Below are 15,517 nucleotides of genomic sequence, written 5' to 3'. Positions count from 1 at the left end.
TCAAACAGAACGTATATGAATTTGTGAAGCTGAGTGAATTTTTAGGTGCAGTACATGTAAAAGGACTCATAATACATTGGAATTATACACCTTTAATATACTGCTTAATGAATCAATCTACATAAAGGTTCAATCTACAGTGCCTCTAACAACGGTGGAAATTAGCAACATTGCTCCATCATTTATTCCTCTCGAATATCAATTACGATAATCAATCCCCATGTTGAGTAGGAAGGATAGTGCTTTTCCCTCAATGTTTGGCTGCCAGAAGTGGTGTTGGTTCAACAAGCCTTGCAGAAGAAACTGGGTGGATGATCTTCAAAATGCTTGTATTCATCTGTTCCGGCCACCAGGACTGTATCAGGAAAGGAGCGAGGGCGTGCTGGATCCTTGAATCATAGATTAGAGAACATCATCAGGAAATGAGGGTTTAGCATTGGCAGACATATGAGTCATTCCCACAGGACACTAATCGTTGATTAGTGATTCACTCATGGTACCTTTCACTTTACAATTTAAATTCAAGACTCGGAGGACTCATTTAGAAGTGGGTGGGAAGAAAGCATCCAATAAAGATTGATAGATGTCCTGTTCACTCTATTCGAGGTTTACTGGACACATTTAGAGCCTATATTTGAAACAACAGAGCTTCTGCAAAGCTCCACTTAGATCCACTATCAGAACCACCTTTGTAGGTGTCACTAACCTTCACTATGATCCACCGTCATAAACACCGTCCCAGGAGCCACGATGAACCACCATCATAAACACCTTCCCAGGACTCCACCACGCTCCACTAAGATCCACCATCATAAACACCTTCCCAGGACTCCACCACCCTCCACTAAGATCCACCATCATAAACACCTTCCCAGGACTCCACCACGCTCCACTAAGATCCACCATCATAAACACCTTCCCAGGACTCCACCACGCTCCACTAAGATCCACCATCATAAGCACCTTTCCAGGACTCAACCAAGCTCCACTAAGATCCACCGTCATAAACACCATCCCAGGAGCCACTAAGAACCACCATCATTGTGCAATTTAGCTACAACTTTGAATTTTGTGGTTAAACACAATTGGGGCAGCCGACGCTTGGCCACAACCTCCACAGGCACTTGCTGGCCCACCAGCCTAACTATAAATAAGGCACTTTATTAGGCTCTGTGGCAAGCAGTCCTAAAATTAAGGGTTTTCCAGCAGAGTGTGTGTAGATTTCCCTACTCCGCACTCGCTGAGAAAGTGGAGTAAAGGGCAAAACTCTGACTCTGCAGCGGAGCGAAGTTAGCCAGCCACCCCCCTCAAATTGGCTCCCCGCCTCCACCCCACTCATAAAAAATACTTACAAGGTAATGTAAAAGAAATAAAGTCACTTAGCTGAATTGCAGCGTCCAAGGGCTGCTCTCCTCCTCCTCGCCATACATCTTGTGAGAAATGCGCATACAAATTTCTCACAAGACGTCCTGTGAGAAATGGGCATGCGCCCGTATTCGCAGGTCACGCAAGATGTACAGCGAGAAGGAGGAGAGCAGCAGAGCGATGCCGCAGTACCGGTAAGTGACTTTATTTATTTTTTATTACTTTGTAATTATTATTTTATTTGGGGGAGTGGAGGCGGGAGGGGAATCGGAGCAGAGTTCCACAGAGTTTTTCCCCAACTCCGTGGCCCTCCGCGTAGTTGCACTCCGCCAGTTGCGCCCTGGATTACCTAAAATGTGGCTGGCCTAGACTGTCTTAAAAAAACCTACTGCCTTCTCTCACGAACTATCTAACAGACAAGCCCTTCTAATCTGTAAAATGACTCAACCTCTGAATTAACATCCGAATGTGCTACTTTCAAAAACTATTTATGGGTTTACATTTACTGAACCCTAAAATCAATCAACTTCCAAAATTGTCTAATTTCCATTTCCCCACCTACTTAACGCTCAAAGTCAACTATTCTCCTGAGTTATCTATCATCGAAATCTAACAAACCTCTGTAATATTCTATTACTTTCAGCCAAGCATCTTTAAAAACTAACCTGCACAGTGAACTAATATTCACAATAGTTAAGCTCCAAAATTGATTACCCATAATAAGGCAGTGTACATTAAAAAATACCTAACCTCAATAAACAATTGCCCTCCAAAGCTTACTAATTTCTGCAAGCATCTAACACTGATTAGTCTCCAAAACATGCCAAATGTCAAATTTACAGAAACCCAGAAACTGCCTGACACAAGTTAGAAATGCAAGACATTTGCTTACACTATGATGTGTTCGTCCTCATTTGAAGCTGTATTTTGTTCCCTTTTGAGCTTGCTGCATGGTGCAGCGCTACGCAAATGGTACAGCTTCTATTTTGTAGGAAGCTATGTGGTGTATTAGACCCTTCTGCTGCTTATACATGGACACCTACTGGTATCCCCAATTATTAAGCAATTGTTCTCCATTTTTAGTATATTGAATTCAAAACTACCTTCTATTTGTGTTTTTTTATTATAGTAAAAGCATTTAACAGTTCACAGACAATTGAAGGCCTTCTCTGGATCTGCATATAAATGCTTCAGAAACTATTAGGAATTTATACTGATTTGTTCTAAAAGTGTCCTAAAATGTACCAGGACAACAGATATTCACTTTCAGAAAAACACTACCACATTGCTAGAAACTGTAAAAGGTCTGAATTTTCAAAGTGGCCTGGAAAATTGTTTCAGCTATTCTGGACCTCATTACAATGTCGGTCAGTAAGTCTTCGACCAACACCAAACGCTTACAGTCTGACTGTCAAATTACAATGTTGGTGGTCAGAGTGTAAACCGTCCGGTCAATCTAACTGTATTCCGACGGGCTCAATGAGCCCGTCGACCAGTTGGATACCTATCGCAATCCCTTACTGATGGTGATGCCGCTGTCGGGATTATGATGTTGGTTTATGACAGCCTTTCCAGGTTGGGCTTTCCAGCATGATAAGGCTGTTGAAAAGCAACTTTGGGGGGCCCTAGAAGTGCCCCATCCCTCCGGGGCCTACGGTTGTTGGCCAGCCCTGTCACACGGTGCATGTATTTACACAAACTCCCATTTCTTTATGGGATCTTGTGCTGGTGGCGGTTTCTGCCCAACCACACAAGCTCCCATAGAGAAATGGGAGTTTGCGACGGCATCATGTGTGGCCGCATTGTAATCCAGCTGCGATGGCACCATGTGTGGCCGCATTGTAATCCAGCTGCAATAGCACCATGTGTGGCCGCATTGTAATCCAGCTGCGATGACACCATGTGTGGCCACATTGTAATCCAGCTGCGATGGCACCATGTGTGGCCACATTGTAATCCAGCTGCGATGGAACCATGTGTGGCCGCATTGTAATCCAGCTGTGATGGCACCATGTGTGGCCGCATTGTAATCCAGCTGCGATGGCACCATGTGTGGCCACATTGTAATCCAGCTGCGATGGCACCATGTGTGGCCGCATTGTAATCCAGCTGCGATGGCACCATGTGTGGCCACATTGTAATCCACCTGCGATGGCACCATGTGTGGCCGCATTGTAATCCAGCTGTGATGGCACCATGTGTGGCCGCATTGTAATCCAGCTGTGATGACACCATGTGTGGCCACATTGTAATCCAGCTGCGATGGCACCATGTGTGGCCACATTGTAATCCACCTGCGATGGCACCATGTGTGGCCACATTGTAATCCAGCGTTCAGAACCACTGACCAAAGGTCGGTTGGTTCCCACACTTAGACAGTGTGGGTCAGAGGCAACTCAGACCGGCATCATAATAGGGCCCTCTATGTTTAATTTCTGGTAAACTGAACTGATTGATAGTCTGTCCAATCCTGATATCCCTGGACTCTGCTCACCTTCACTGGATAGGCTCTAGTGGGAATATACCGGATCATAAATCCACATCTTCTCCTGTGGGAAATGTTTGGCTCGCTCGCATGGATTGTCAGCACATCATGGATCTGGAAGAACAAGATGGGGATATTAAATATTTAGCAGAAGATGGGAATATTGGAGGTTTATAAGAAAATGGAGCAGTGGATGAGGAAGAGTGTGCCACATTGCAGCAGAAAGCAACATGGAAAGACCACTGGGGCTTGTTGGTCATGCTTCCGGTCAATGTGTAGTTTTTCATAGTTTCTGCTTTTATAATGAGTGATTATTAGTACATAAAGGTTCAGATTGTAGCTAGACAATTGCTCCATTAGAACCTCCCTGGGAAAATGGCAGACTAATACTACTGATACTCGCAAAATGTAATGAACGCCCTCTCTCAAGAGATCCTGTGAACAAAAGTATTTTTTGTGTTAAAAAAATTAGTATATTGTTTAAATCAATGAGCATCCAAAGTGCATGTAAACACAGCAACGGGGTATTACAAACTAAGAAATGTCCGGATTTCTGGTGTTTCTTGAATTTGATTAATTTCTTGATGGCCAAAATAGAAACATTTTGAATGTACTTTTTTAGAGATAGTGTCTTGATACCTCAGGAGATGTCACATACCAGTTTGTCCTTGCAGTAGAATTGTCAATCAAGACATTTGGCACAAATCTAAAAGCATTTTGAAATGTGCATGTCACTTGTGTTATTATTCACTGCATATTATCTTTGCCCTTGGGAAGTGAGAAATCATGCAAAGAATGTGGAGGAGTGTGGCTCAATGGTTAGAGCGGCAGACCCTGATGCAGAATTCTGCCCAGGGACCAGGGTTCTATTCCCGCCTCGGCGGGGTCTCGGGCTCAATTTCCTCAGACCTGTTAATTCTCGCCTCGGTGCCTATTCTAATCACGGGTCCCACGCTGCAACTCTGGGCAAAAGCTTGCTTAGCCTCCACACCGGCCCCAACAGCGCTAAGGATGCCTGGCTTCACCCTGGGGGTGCCCAGGAGTGGACGCCTCACAGGGAAAGCCAGGAAGGGTTCCACAGCGGTATGAGTATCAGCGCCAGGAAACCGCATAGGCGATACCGCAAGGTGACCGTCTGGTGACAGTGCGCTCTATAAGTACCATGACATTTACATTTACAATGTGTTGGAAGGCTGTTTGCGTTGCAAAGTGTATTTTAAAAGAATAATTAATTGTCCAGGAAATATGAATTAATATGAACTCCCAAATTTGATATGGTAAGTGCCTCACAACCTTTCCTGATTTTAGAAGATATTGAAATAACAGTTGTGGTGAAATGTATATTAGTGAGAGTACCATTTGAACAGGAACAAAATACGACAAAAAAAGCAAACAACCCTCTATGTTTCTCTATGGAATAGATAGTTGTTGTCATGTCTTCTTATGTCTCTTGTCAGTGTCTAGTTGTGATGTCACCACTGCATGGTCTATGCAGGATGTTGTGTTGACAAAATGGGCCAGTGTAAGTTACAGTCTCATTAGGTCATGGGCCAAGCAAACGTCAATACTGCATCTGAAGGACTTTTTATAGTATTGGGCTTGCTGGAACTCTAAGTGGAATTTACTTGGATTTATAGCATAAACATTCTGGACTTAATATGAAGATGTGTTAAGAATTTGATTGCATAGAACGAAAATGATCTAATGCCAATTTTAACTTTTCTAAAATAAAGGGGTAGTAACTGCTGGGTCACAGACCAGTTACTTTGAGGTATCACATAGTCTACTAATGTTATTCAATCATACGCAGGAGTACAGTCTGGTAAAACGCCATGTCCTTGTCCTCCTTGACACATTGGGCCGACATTGTAGGAGCAGTGGTCAGTTGCAAGCGGGACAGTTTTAATTTGTGTATACTATACATAGAGTATAGGTAATGCAATGTGTGAGCTGATTTATCTGAGTCTGCCACACATAACTACAGGTGATGCAAGTTGTATACTGATCTCTCTAAATGTGCCATACACAGACCAAAGATGATCCAAGGTGCATGGTTAACTCCCTAAATTTGCCATACTTATACCACAGGTGATGAAAGGTGTATGCCTGGACAGTACACCGATACAGCTGATGCAATATGTGTCGTTCACATGGTGCATAGTTTAAAGGGGAAAGATCCATTTAAGATGCTCACAACTTCTTCACTGGTTTTCAATCAAAAACATAGGGGCATATTATCAAGGCAGGCGATATGAAATTATCACCACTTTTGCGGCCATTTTTGGCCGCAAAGCGGCGGTAATTTCATCGCCCTATTAGCAAGCTGTTGCTAACATCAGTTAGCGACAGCTTTGAGGCCGTAGCGAGTGGTTTCGGGCCCGCTTTGCATGTCAGCGATATTTATCACTAATGACATGCAAAGTGGGCGTACCCAACCTGTTAGCGACTGAAAGCAGTCGCTAACATCGCTATCGCCTATTATCAATGCAGGCGTAGCGACAAAAAAATTCACGCTAAGCGCGAATATCGCTGAAAACGAACGCCTGCTCAGACCAGTTTTTTGCCATTATATCCAATGGGAGGAGGATATTCAGGTTAAGTCTTCATTAGTGATGATGCCTGAATATCGCTGGATTCCCAGCGATATTCACGCATTTCGCTGCTATCGCCAGATATTTTATCGCTTTAGAGATGAAAGTTGCTAATAGCACGTTATCTCTGCGATAAAATCCAGGGATGCAAGGCGATAAAAAAATATCACTGAGCCCATTAAGCGAATAATATCGCTTGTTGTTGATAATATGCCCCATAATTTTCTTTAAATCATGAATGACTGGTAAGTCTTTCACCGTGGAAGGCCAGGCATTCTCAGATGCGCACTCTTAGGAATCGAGTTTCACCACATCAAAGAGAAACATATTTCTCCATGTAGGATGTCTTGCCTTAACTGTCCTTCCTTGCAATGTTCAGACAGTTCCTGCAACTGCATTCTTCAGACACCTGCTCAAGGGTCATGTTTTCTAGGCAACTCTCCCTAGGTCACCAATCCCAAGAGGCTCTGTTAGGGTACGCCTACAGTGAGTCAGTTGATCAATCAGTTAAAATATCATATACAGGAAAATTAAAGCGCAAGGTGCCCTTACCGACATCTGCCCAGCTTGGAGAGGACACTCCACCGCATTGTCTGCATCCACAAGATGCTGGGAAATCTCTTGATTACCAGTTAGCATGTTTCCTGGGTTGATGGCTTTTTGGTGTTCCAGGATACCCCGCTTGTGGCTTCCTACACAGGACACAGATTGAGTGTAAACATAGTCACCGTTTCCTGATGCTGACCGCTGTCCAGCCTACCTATGGACCCCAGCAACAAATATTTCAGCATGAACGGGCAGCCCATGAACATCTGTGTCCTGCCTGTTCCACAACCCTCCACCTGGTGACCATCACATGCCGGCTCCTCTTTTCTCTTCCGCCACATCACCCATCACTCTCATGATTCTGGGAACTTCGTAATAATTAGAGGGAAGCAATTGTGTGGTCTTGCGTAGGACTTATAAAGTAGCCACGTGGAATCAGGAGCCCCTCAGGGCATGGATGCTCAGCATGAGAAGGATCACTGAGGAGTGGTCATGGTTGAGATTGGTGAATGGATGGGTGGCACTCAAGAAAATGACCAACAGAAGGTTTGTAGGAAGTGTTTTTTTTGGGTGCTCTTGGAACTAGAGAAATTGTTGTCTATGATGAGAGCTACGGGGAAGCCTGTCTCATACAAGGTCTGCTGATGTGACCTTGTACATCAGCAGACCTTGGCCCCGATGTAGGTAAATCCAATTTACTGACTCATAAATACCGAATTTCACCGATTCGGTATTTATGAATCGGTAAATTGGATTTACCTACATCGGGGCCAAGGTCTGCTGATGCAGATGTAGGTAATTTTTTAATTCCAATTTCCGAATCTGTAAGATTCGGTACCGAATCGGTACTTCCCATTGATTCCTATGGGCTTTGAAGCCCATAGGAATCAATGGGAAATACCGATTCGGTAATTACCGAATTGGTAAAATTACCGATTTTAGAAGGGGGACAGTGTGTCACTTTGACACCCTGTTGCACCCCTGTTTCTGGCTTGTGTGCCATGTGACACACATACAAGCCTTTAGGGCATGTCTGTGTGTCACATGGCACAGGTGTACATGCACAGATGTGCATGCACACTGTAATTCATTATTTACCATGGAATAGTATTCCATGGTAAATAACGATTCGCTACGGGCCTGTGGCACCTACATATTGATTTACAGAATCGGTAATTTTACCGATTCGGAATTTTAACTACTCTGTATATTTACCGAATCAGTAAAATTACCGATTCTGTAAATCAATGGCCCCCTACATGTCAATTCCCAATTACCGGTCGGTAACGGCCGAAATCGGCGTTACCGAACGGTAATTGGTGAGCTACATCTGGCCCTTGTTGTGTTGGCTCCCACATACCCATTCTTGGTAAGCTATTTGAGTCCAGGTGGCATCACAGCGAATAGATTCATTGCAGAACATTAGGAAGTTAAGCTTATTCTATATGTCCGGTCTGAGACCCTGATCAACTTTCAACTGATGCAACTGTCCTACTGGTGTCCAACCTTAACCTTCTCTCCACACTGAGGGAAGTCAATATTTCATAACCTCCGCCATGTTGGTCTTTATGATACCAGAGCTCTTTGCTAAAAGTAAGGGAGTTCTCTCCTTCTCGGGTTGCCCCAGGCTCTCTGCCTGATGCCATGCACATAGACATACATCCATACCTGGAATAACCTGAAGGACACCATTTTCTGTGTCTACGTTATCCAGAGCGAGCCACACTGAGACCACCGGCCCACCTTCGAAACCCCAATACCTGTCAAGTGTAAACAGAAAGACAGCTCTAATACATTAACTGAACACCAATACATCCTCGGTCAGGTTTGATATTGTCAAAGCAGTTTAGCTAATAATGCCCCTCACATAACGCTTGTAATAATGATTTCAGGCACTCACAATGAGTGATTTATTAGAATCAGAATCAGAAACCACTTTATTCGATTAATAAAAATCATAAAAGTATACTATACATAATTTTGTTTCTTTTAAAATAGTAACAAAATTCATTTGATTTATTAACTGTGAGACATAATGGGCCCGATTCACAGAACTAACTTAAGACAAAATCCTAAACTTTCCACTTTTGGTATTCACAGAAGTTATTATTTTGTCTTAAGTTTGTCTTAAGACAGACTTAAGACAGACTTAAGACAAAATCCTAACTTAAGTCTGTCTTAAGTCTGTCTTAAGACAAACTTAAGACAAAATCCTAACTTATGTGAATACCAAAAGTATTACGTTTAGGATTTTGTCTTAAGTTAGTTCTGTGAATCGGGCCCATAGTCAGCAAACAATCAGTTTTGTGAAAGAAATAAGTTATAACTCAACTTTTTGGAAATTTCCTTCCAATAATTTTTAGGAGCTAGTGGCCCTTACTTTACAGAAAACAATAAAATTCTAAACGTACAAAGTTTCATGAAATTTCAAAAGGATAAATAGGAACCAATGAGACACGCACTGTCGCAATTTTACAGACCTCTGGTTTAGCTCCTCTTTGGCCCCAAAATTATGAGGGTCGGTGCGCTTGCGCGTTGGCTTACTTGATGTCCTGGTGCCAGGGCACATAGGGCACTGCGTCGTCTTTGTGTGGAATGTCGCAGGAGGGGTATTTACAGATGAACCGGGTTTCCATCAGGATTATGTCTGGTCCGAGCACAGCAGTGATGACTTTCAGTATGTCCGGATGGGCGGCCAGGTCCATCACCCAAGGGTAGGCTTGGTGGATATTATGAAGGCTGTACTGGGTGTGCCCCTTACCTGTGTAACACAGGGAAGAAACATTCATTGAGTAAACAACTAGCACAGCAGCCTGTGCTAAGGGGAGGTTCAGGCAAGTGATCCACCCCATAGGGTCACCCGATGCGTGTGGCCATGTCTGCTAGGGTTGCCACCCATTCTAAGAAAGAAAGGGTAAATGTTATTTTTTCCTATCTATATAAATTGTGAATTGAGCTGGAAATTTTAGTTTGAAAACATCTGATATGGGGAGCATAACTAATACATTTACAATTGAGAATTTCTATTTTAGAGAAACATTTTTTGTAATTGTTTGTTTTCTCTGACTAACAGTTTGTTTTTTAAGAACCGAATTATTTAGCAAGACATAAATTTGGTGTTTAAAGAATTACCTAAGTGTTGGAGGGAACCGGGTACTTTTTAGTGACAAAATGATTTTGCATATTTCACACACACACAGGTTAGGTTTGAAATGTACAAAAAGGTGAATGTTGCGACAGCATGTATTCAAATCCAGCTGCTGATGGCAGAAATACTCTTACCGCTGCAATAAATATTCCTGTTTTATGGATTTTAGGGACACTGCAGTTATGTGATTCAGTGGCCTCAGCATAATAATGATGAGATTGTTGCATTTGCCACCGAATCCATGATCTGTTGCATACTTTGAAGATTTTAACAGAAAAATAAGTTCCACCTCAAATGTATCAAAAGTTACTAAACCACGCAGCCATATAATGCTGAGCTGCGGTAGATCCTTGTCAAATGTTTTCTGCTCATCTTTCATGAGTTGGCCCTCCTTTTCCGCATAACTCCAGTGTCTTGGGTATTTGATAAAGCTCAGACTTCTCTCCAAGAAGCTTTTGTAGACACTGTTAATGCTGACAGCACTCCAAGACTAAGGTTGTAAACACTGAGCACTGGTGGGCCTGGTTCAGAACAGATTAAAATGGGGGTGAGTGGGAGGCTTAGATGAGATTGCTTGCCTCAGTGCAGCAGCCAGACTCTTAACCCCTTCCATGCTGGTGACGAGCTCAGCTCGTCATCAGCGTTACCTGCCGTGTGCTGATATCACGGTAATTTAAAAAATGCCGCACACAGCGGGAAAAGCCGCCGCACGCATGCGGTTAAATGGCTCAATAACATTTGCCCACATTTCCCCACATCTGAAGGCCTTGAACTGGCTTCCTCTTGAAGGCAGAATCCAGCTGGAGCTGGCCTGCATCACTCACAAAGCCTTGTACACGAACGCCCTGAAGTATCTCGCCCGGACAATTGTGAAATCTGGGAGATCCAGAAACTCCTGTTGCGCTAGAGACCGTGTGCTCAGCCACCCTGCTTCAGCAATGTAAAAACACATAACCAAGTGTTCTCCGGGGCCACACCAAGAATCTGGAACTCGCTGCCTCCCTCCAACAGAAGAATTCTAACTTTGTTGCGCTACAAAAATGAGGAGAAAACCTTCCTAATGAGCGAATTCCACCAATAAGTCTCCTTTATTGTGCACTCTGCCTTTTCATGGCCTATGTTTCTGTGCATAATCTCCTGTATTGCTTGGCCCTCTCCATGTATCAATTGATCCCCTTGCTTCATTGCTGATCTGTTGCTCGCTGATTTTGGTACTGTACTGTATGTTGTATATAACTTTGACTTTTCTACTACTGCAGTTAATTCCCTAGCCCCATCCCCGTATTTTGCATTTGCATTTTGTATTTTAAGACCCAAATTGAACCCTTCTACATGTAAGAAATTCCCTCCTTTCACGTTAGTTCAGTAAGCACGATTCGGGAGACCAATATGACTGACTATAGGTCTGACAGTACCAAAGAAAAGCAGCAGCAGCGACTTATCCAAACTGAGTGTCTCCTACACTCCCCATTACATGGCTCTCAAAAGAGTACGTTTTACAAAGTCTATGGAATTTAAAAAGGCCCGCTCCTCGGATCATAGTACCTAGCCTCAAGAAAGCACCCTGCGCGCCCCAAAACACCGTTGCCATGTAAATATGTGAACAATGTGCACGTAGATTACACCAATCATGCCACTGGGAGCACCAATTCACTATGGAAAGAATGAATTTATTAGGGCTAAGTGCTAATTTATTTTGTGCTAACTTAGTCCAGTTTCAGGATGCTTACCCCGTCCTGATGTTGATCTTGACTAAACAAAAGATCGAAATGTTGTTGACCCCCCCCAAGGGAAATCTCCCCCATTGTATATACTCCTGTGGATTACCCCTTGTTGTATTTGTGGTATTTCATCTAATTTCACTGTTTCACTCAAGTCACGATATGCACTCCACCACTGATGTGAGCACCTGAACGTATATATACATATTGTAAATATGAGATGATTAAAATTTCACATGCTGCCATACATGTTCTGCTCCCATACTGATTTAATATCAAATTTAAGTTATTCCTCTCATTTTTCAAGACCTAACTAGACCACCATTGAACCATTGCTTTCTGTAAATACATTACAACCCCAGGTTCGCTTTATGGGGTACCCTTGTTTTCTTATACTATGTCATTGGAGTTTGCAACACCATCCCCAGTTGGAATGCACATTACGGATGTACGACATTACAACGCATGCTTTTACCACGCATGCTTTTACATCGCAAGTTTTACAACGCATACCATTACAACGCATACTGCTTTGGGGGGCTGGATAGTGAATAGTTTAATTTACTATTCCAACTCCAATCCCCATGGATAGTAGGGAAGGTGTTGGATAGTAAATTAAACCTATTCCCTATCCTAGAGCGCCCCCCAGCGCAATGCATTGTAATGGTTTGTGTTGTAAAAGTTGCGTCGTAAAGGCACTGCGTGATAAAAGTTGCGTTGTAAAGGATGTTTCCCGCACATTACACCTGCTCTTGTGAATACGGCAACACTGAGGGATCTTTTGCATCCACAAGAGTACATGACTTTATTAAGGTCTGGGTGTTACACTCATAAGTGACTGATTTGTACAAAAAGATGTGCAGCCCTTTACACTTACCAAACTCCTCCTCCAACTTTTTGAATGACATCCTGGCAGCCTCCAGCCCCCTGCTGGCCAGCACGGGTATTCCGCTCAGGAAGCCATTGGCAGTGTAGAATGTCTTCATCTGCACAGCCTCGGTGACCATGGTGAGCTTAGAAACTAGTGCTTCTGTGAGGTGAATTTCTCTTGCTCTGGCTGTTGGTAGTTTTTGGTCCTCTGCCAGCTGTGGATGCCTCTGAATCTTCTGCCTCAGTTATTGATGTATCTCTGGTGTCTCAGGCCCCACCATACCTAGAAAGCAAAGTCAGTGAGTTCCTTTCTATATTAAGGTTCAACAGGTGACTTATCACAGTAATCATGTGCATGACAGCAGAGGAATTTCCCACGCCTGCTTTAGAAGTCTGTGCCAGGTTTTGATTGATTTAAACAATGCCCACCACAAGAGATCATTTGCCTCACACAGGAGTTCACATGGAAGTTGATACATCAAAATACCCAGGGCCAGATTGAACGAGCTTCAGGCAGAGATGCATTGCAAAGCATTTTGTGAGAAAGTGTTGCTCACTTGTGGAGAAGTGTGGCTCAATGGTTAGAGCGGCAGACCCTGATGCAGAGGTCTAGCCCGAGACTAGGGTTCAATTCCTGCCTCGGCGGGTCTTGGGCTCAAAATTCCTCGGACCTGATAATTCTCGCCTCGGTGCCTATTCCAATCATGGAGTCCCACTCGGCAACTCTGGGCAATAGCTTGCTTAATCTCCACAACGGCCCCCACAACGCTAAGGATGCCTGGCCTCCACCTTGGGGGTGCCTCACAGGGAAAGCCAGGATGGGTTCCACAGCGGTATTCGTACAAGCGCCTTGAGACCCTTGCGGGTGAGTAGTGCGCTATACAAGTATCAATTTACATTTACTTTTTACATTACTTCATTATGTTACTTTCATTCGTCACAGATTCACTATATGGTGCCTAACACAAGGGCGAGAGATGCGTCACGCGGCAATATCTTGGTAAATCCCGCTGCATCACTGTTGCATTGGAATTTGGATGGGAATAGCCACCTTACATGCGTTACTCACTGCGTCACACGAGCCAGCCCAGCACTTCCACCACGCAAGTCACCAAAAACGATGCAAACTACCTACTACACCAGTTCATGAATGTGACTTAAGCCCTTGCATTGACTTAGGCAATACAAGAGATTACTAAAGATGGGCCCAGTGACATCAAAAAACGTTTGACTTCCAAAGACATCAAAAGAGGACCCCTCATCCCATTCTTAACTTCCCAGTCGCTTTCTATTTGCATCAGAGGGGTCTCCACTCACTTTTTCGATTAAAACTGGATCCCAGTGAAACTGATAAACCACGTGTTCAACCGTAGGTGCACGTGTGCCCAAATAAACTTTAGAAAGTGTCCATTATCTCACATAGTAAAGAGTCAAACTAATGTTTTGAATAGACGAGTGACTGCTTGCTCCATCGTTCTGCCTATTGCTACAGTGGATCATATTTAGGGCAATATTTTGCCACCTGACCACAATATTGTTTGTTCCTCTGCCATAGAAGTGTTCTATTGTGTTATCTATCTATCTATCTATCTATCTATCTATCTATCTATCTATCTATCTATCTATCTATCTATCTATCTATCTATCTATCTATCTATCTAGCTATCTATCTAGCTATCTATCTATCTGATGTGCTTGCCACAGCTGGTGCTGGATTTTGAGCAGCTTGTCCCATTTCCTCCCAAGCAAGATTGCGAGGATGGAGAGTGCACAGATGCTTGTACAAGCTAGCAGTGCCGTATGAATACTTTGTGTAGCTCCCTCTTGAGAGGCACCTCTCGCAAATCGTGCAGGTCACTTTCCTTACATTCACTTTTTTTCCCCCCGCAGGAAAAGTGAAAAACTTCCAGACAACAGCCCTCTGTTTTCGGGTTACTTCCTCCAACAGTTCTTCATCTGAAGATACTTGCACCTGCTGCTGCTGTCCAGATGCCATTTTCCTTCAAAGTTTTGAAAAAACACAAAAAAAAAGCCAAAGAGGTTCAAGTAGGAGAACAGATGTTTCTCTGAAGAATGATTAAAATGGGTGAGGTCCTTCAATAGTTACTGTGGGAAATGTTTTGCACTAATCAAATCCTTTTTTAAGGTCACATGGGAGTCGCGCACCCAGCGTGCATGAAGAACGCACCCGACGCAACTCTGCAAAAATATATTTAACAATAATATAAGTTTATTACAATTAGAAATATATTATTTTTCTGAATAGTTTAGATACTCCCTTGCCCTAATATGTACATTAAAGACACATACATATCATTTTTTTATGTAAAAACTTTCACGGGAATCGCGCGCCCCTGCACATATATGACAACATGCGGGGCTCGCAAAAGTGCAAACATCCGTAATGTTTATGTGTCGCGAATATGCTGGAGAAGTGGTTGCGCACCGGTCACATACCAATCACGCACACCACGTGATATCATACGTATATGATGTAACTGGAAACCACGCACATGTCGCGGACGGTACATGGATCCTTCAGTACTATTCCAAATATGGCGGCTAGAATATGTGCACCCGCCGTGTTAGGTGTGCTTTGGGTGCGCAACTCCCAAAATCTTTTTTTTTTTTAAATATAATTTTTTAAAAAAGGACATTACTTAACACCTTCAATGCTACAGCATTTCATCCAGGATGCTGACCTCCCTTGAATCCCATTGTTCATGACGAGCTCAGCTCGTCATGAGCACACGAGCAGTGTACTGCATGACGAGCTGAGCTCGTCATGAGC

The 15,517-nt window shown here is 43.4% G+C and overlaps 1 protein-coding gene across 1 annotated transcript; it reads right to left on the bottom strand.

Moving 5' to 3' along the window:
* Nucleotides 1–281: 281 nt before the first annotated feature.
* LOC144826875 (phytanoyl-CoA dioxygenase, peroxisomal-like) lies at nucleotides 282–12,863 on the bottom strand. The gene is made up of 6 exons (XM_078685334.1): nucleotides 12,734–12,863; nucleotides 9,532–9,748; nucleotides 8,656–8,747; nucleotides 6,994–7,133; nucleotides 3,860–3,964; nucleotides 282–389 (listed from the first exon to the last, which is right to left on the bottom strand). Exons 1-6 carry the CDS (start codon nucleotides 12,861–12,863, stop codon nucleotides 282–284), a joined length of 792 nt encoding a protein of 263 aa, XP_078541460.1.
* Between the last annotated feature and the right edge of the window lie 2,654 nt (nucleotides 12,864–15,517).

Source organism: Lissotriton helveticus, chromosome 4_1 (genome assembly GCF_964261635.1).
Source record: "Lissotriton helveticus chromosome 4_1, aLisHel1.1, whole genome shotgun sequence".
NCBI classification, from domain to species: domain Eukaryota; kingdom Metazoa; phylum Chordata; class Amphibia; order Caudata; family Salamandridae; genus Lissotriton; species Lissotriton helveticus.
This window is presented reverse-complemented; position numbering and strand designations above follow the sequence as displayed.

Excerpts from the sequence above, each read along its gene's own strand:
- LOC144826875 (XM_078685334.1), bottom strand. The coding sequence starts at position 12,863 with ATGGTCACCGAGGCTGTGCAGATGAAGACATTCTACACTGCCAATGGC. Across the intron at positions 9,749-12,733 it reads AAAGTTGGAGGAGGAGTTTG|GTAAGGGGCACACCCAGTAC; the intron begins GTAAGTGTAAAG and ends TGTGTTACACAG. Across the intron at positions 7,134-8,655 it reads TGTCCTTCAGGTTATTCCAG|GAAGCCACAAGCGGGGTATC; the intron begins GTATGGATGTAT and ends TGTCCTGTGTAG.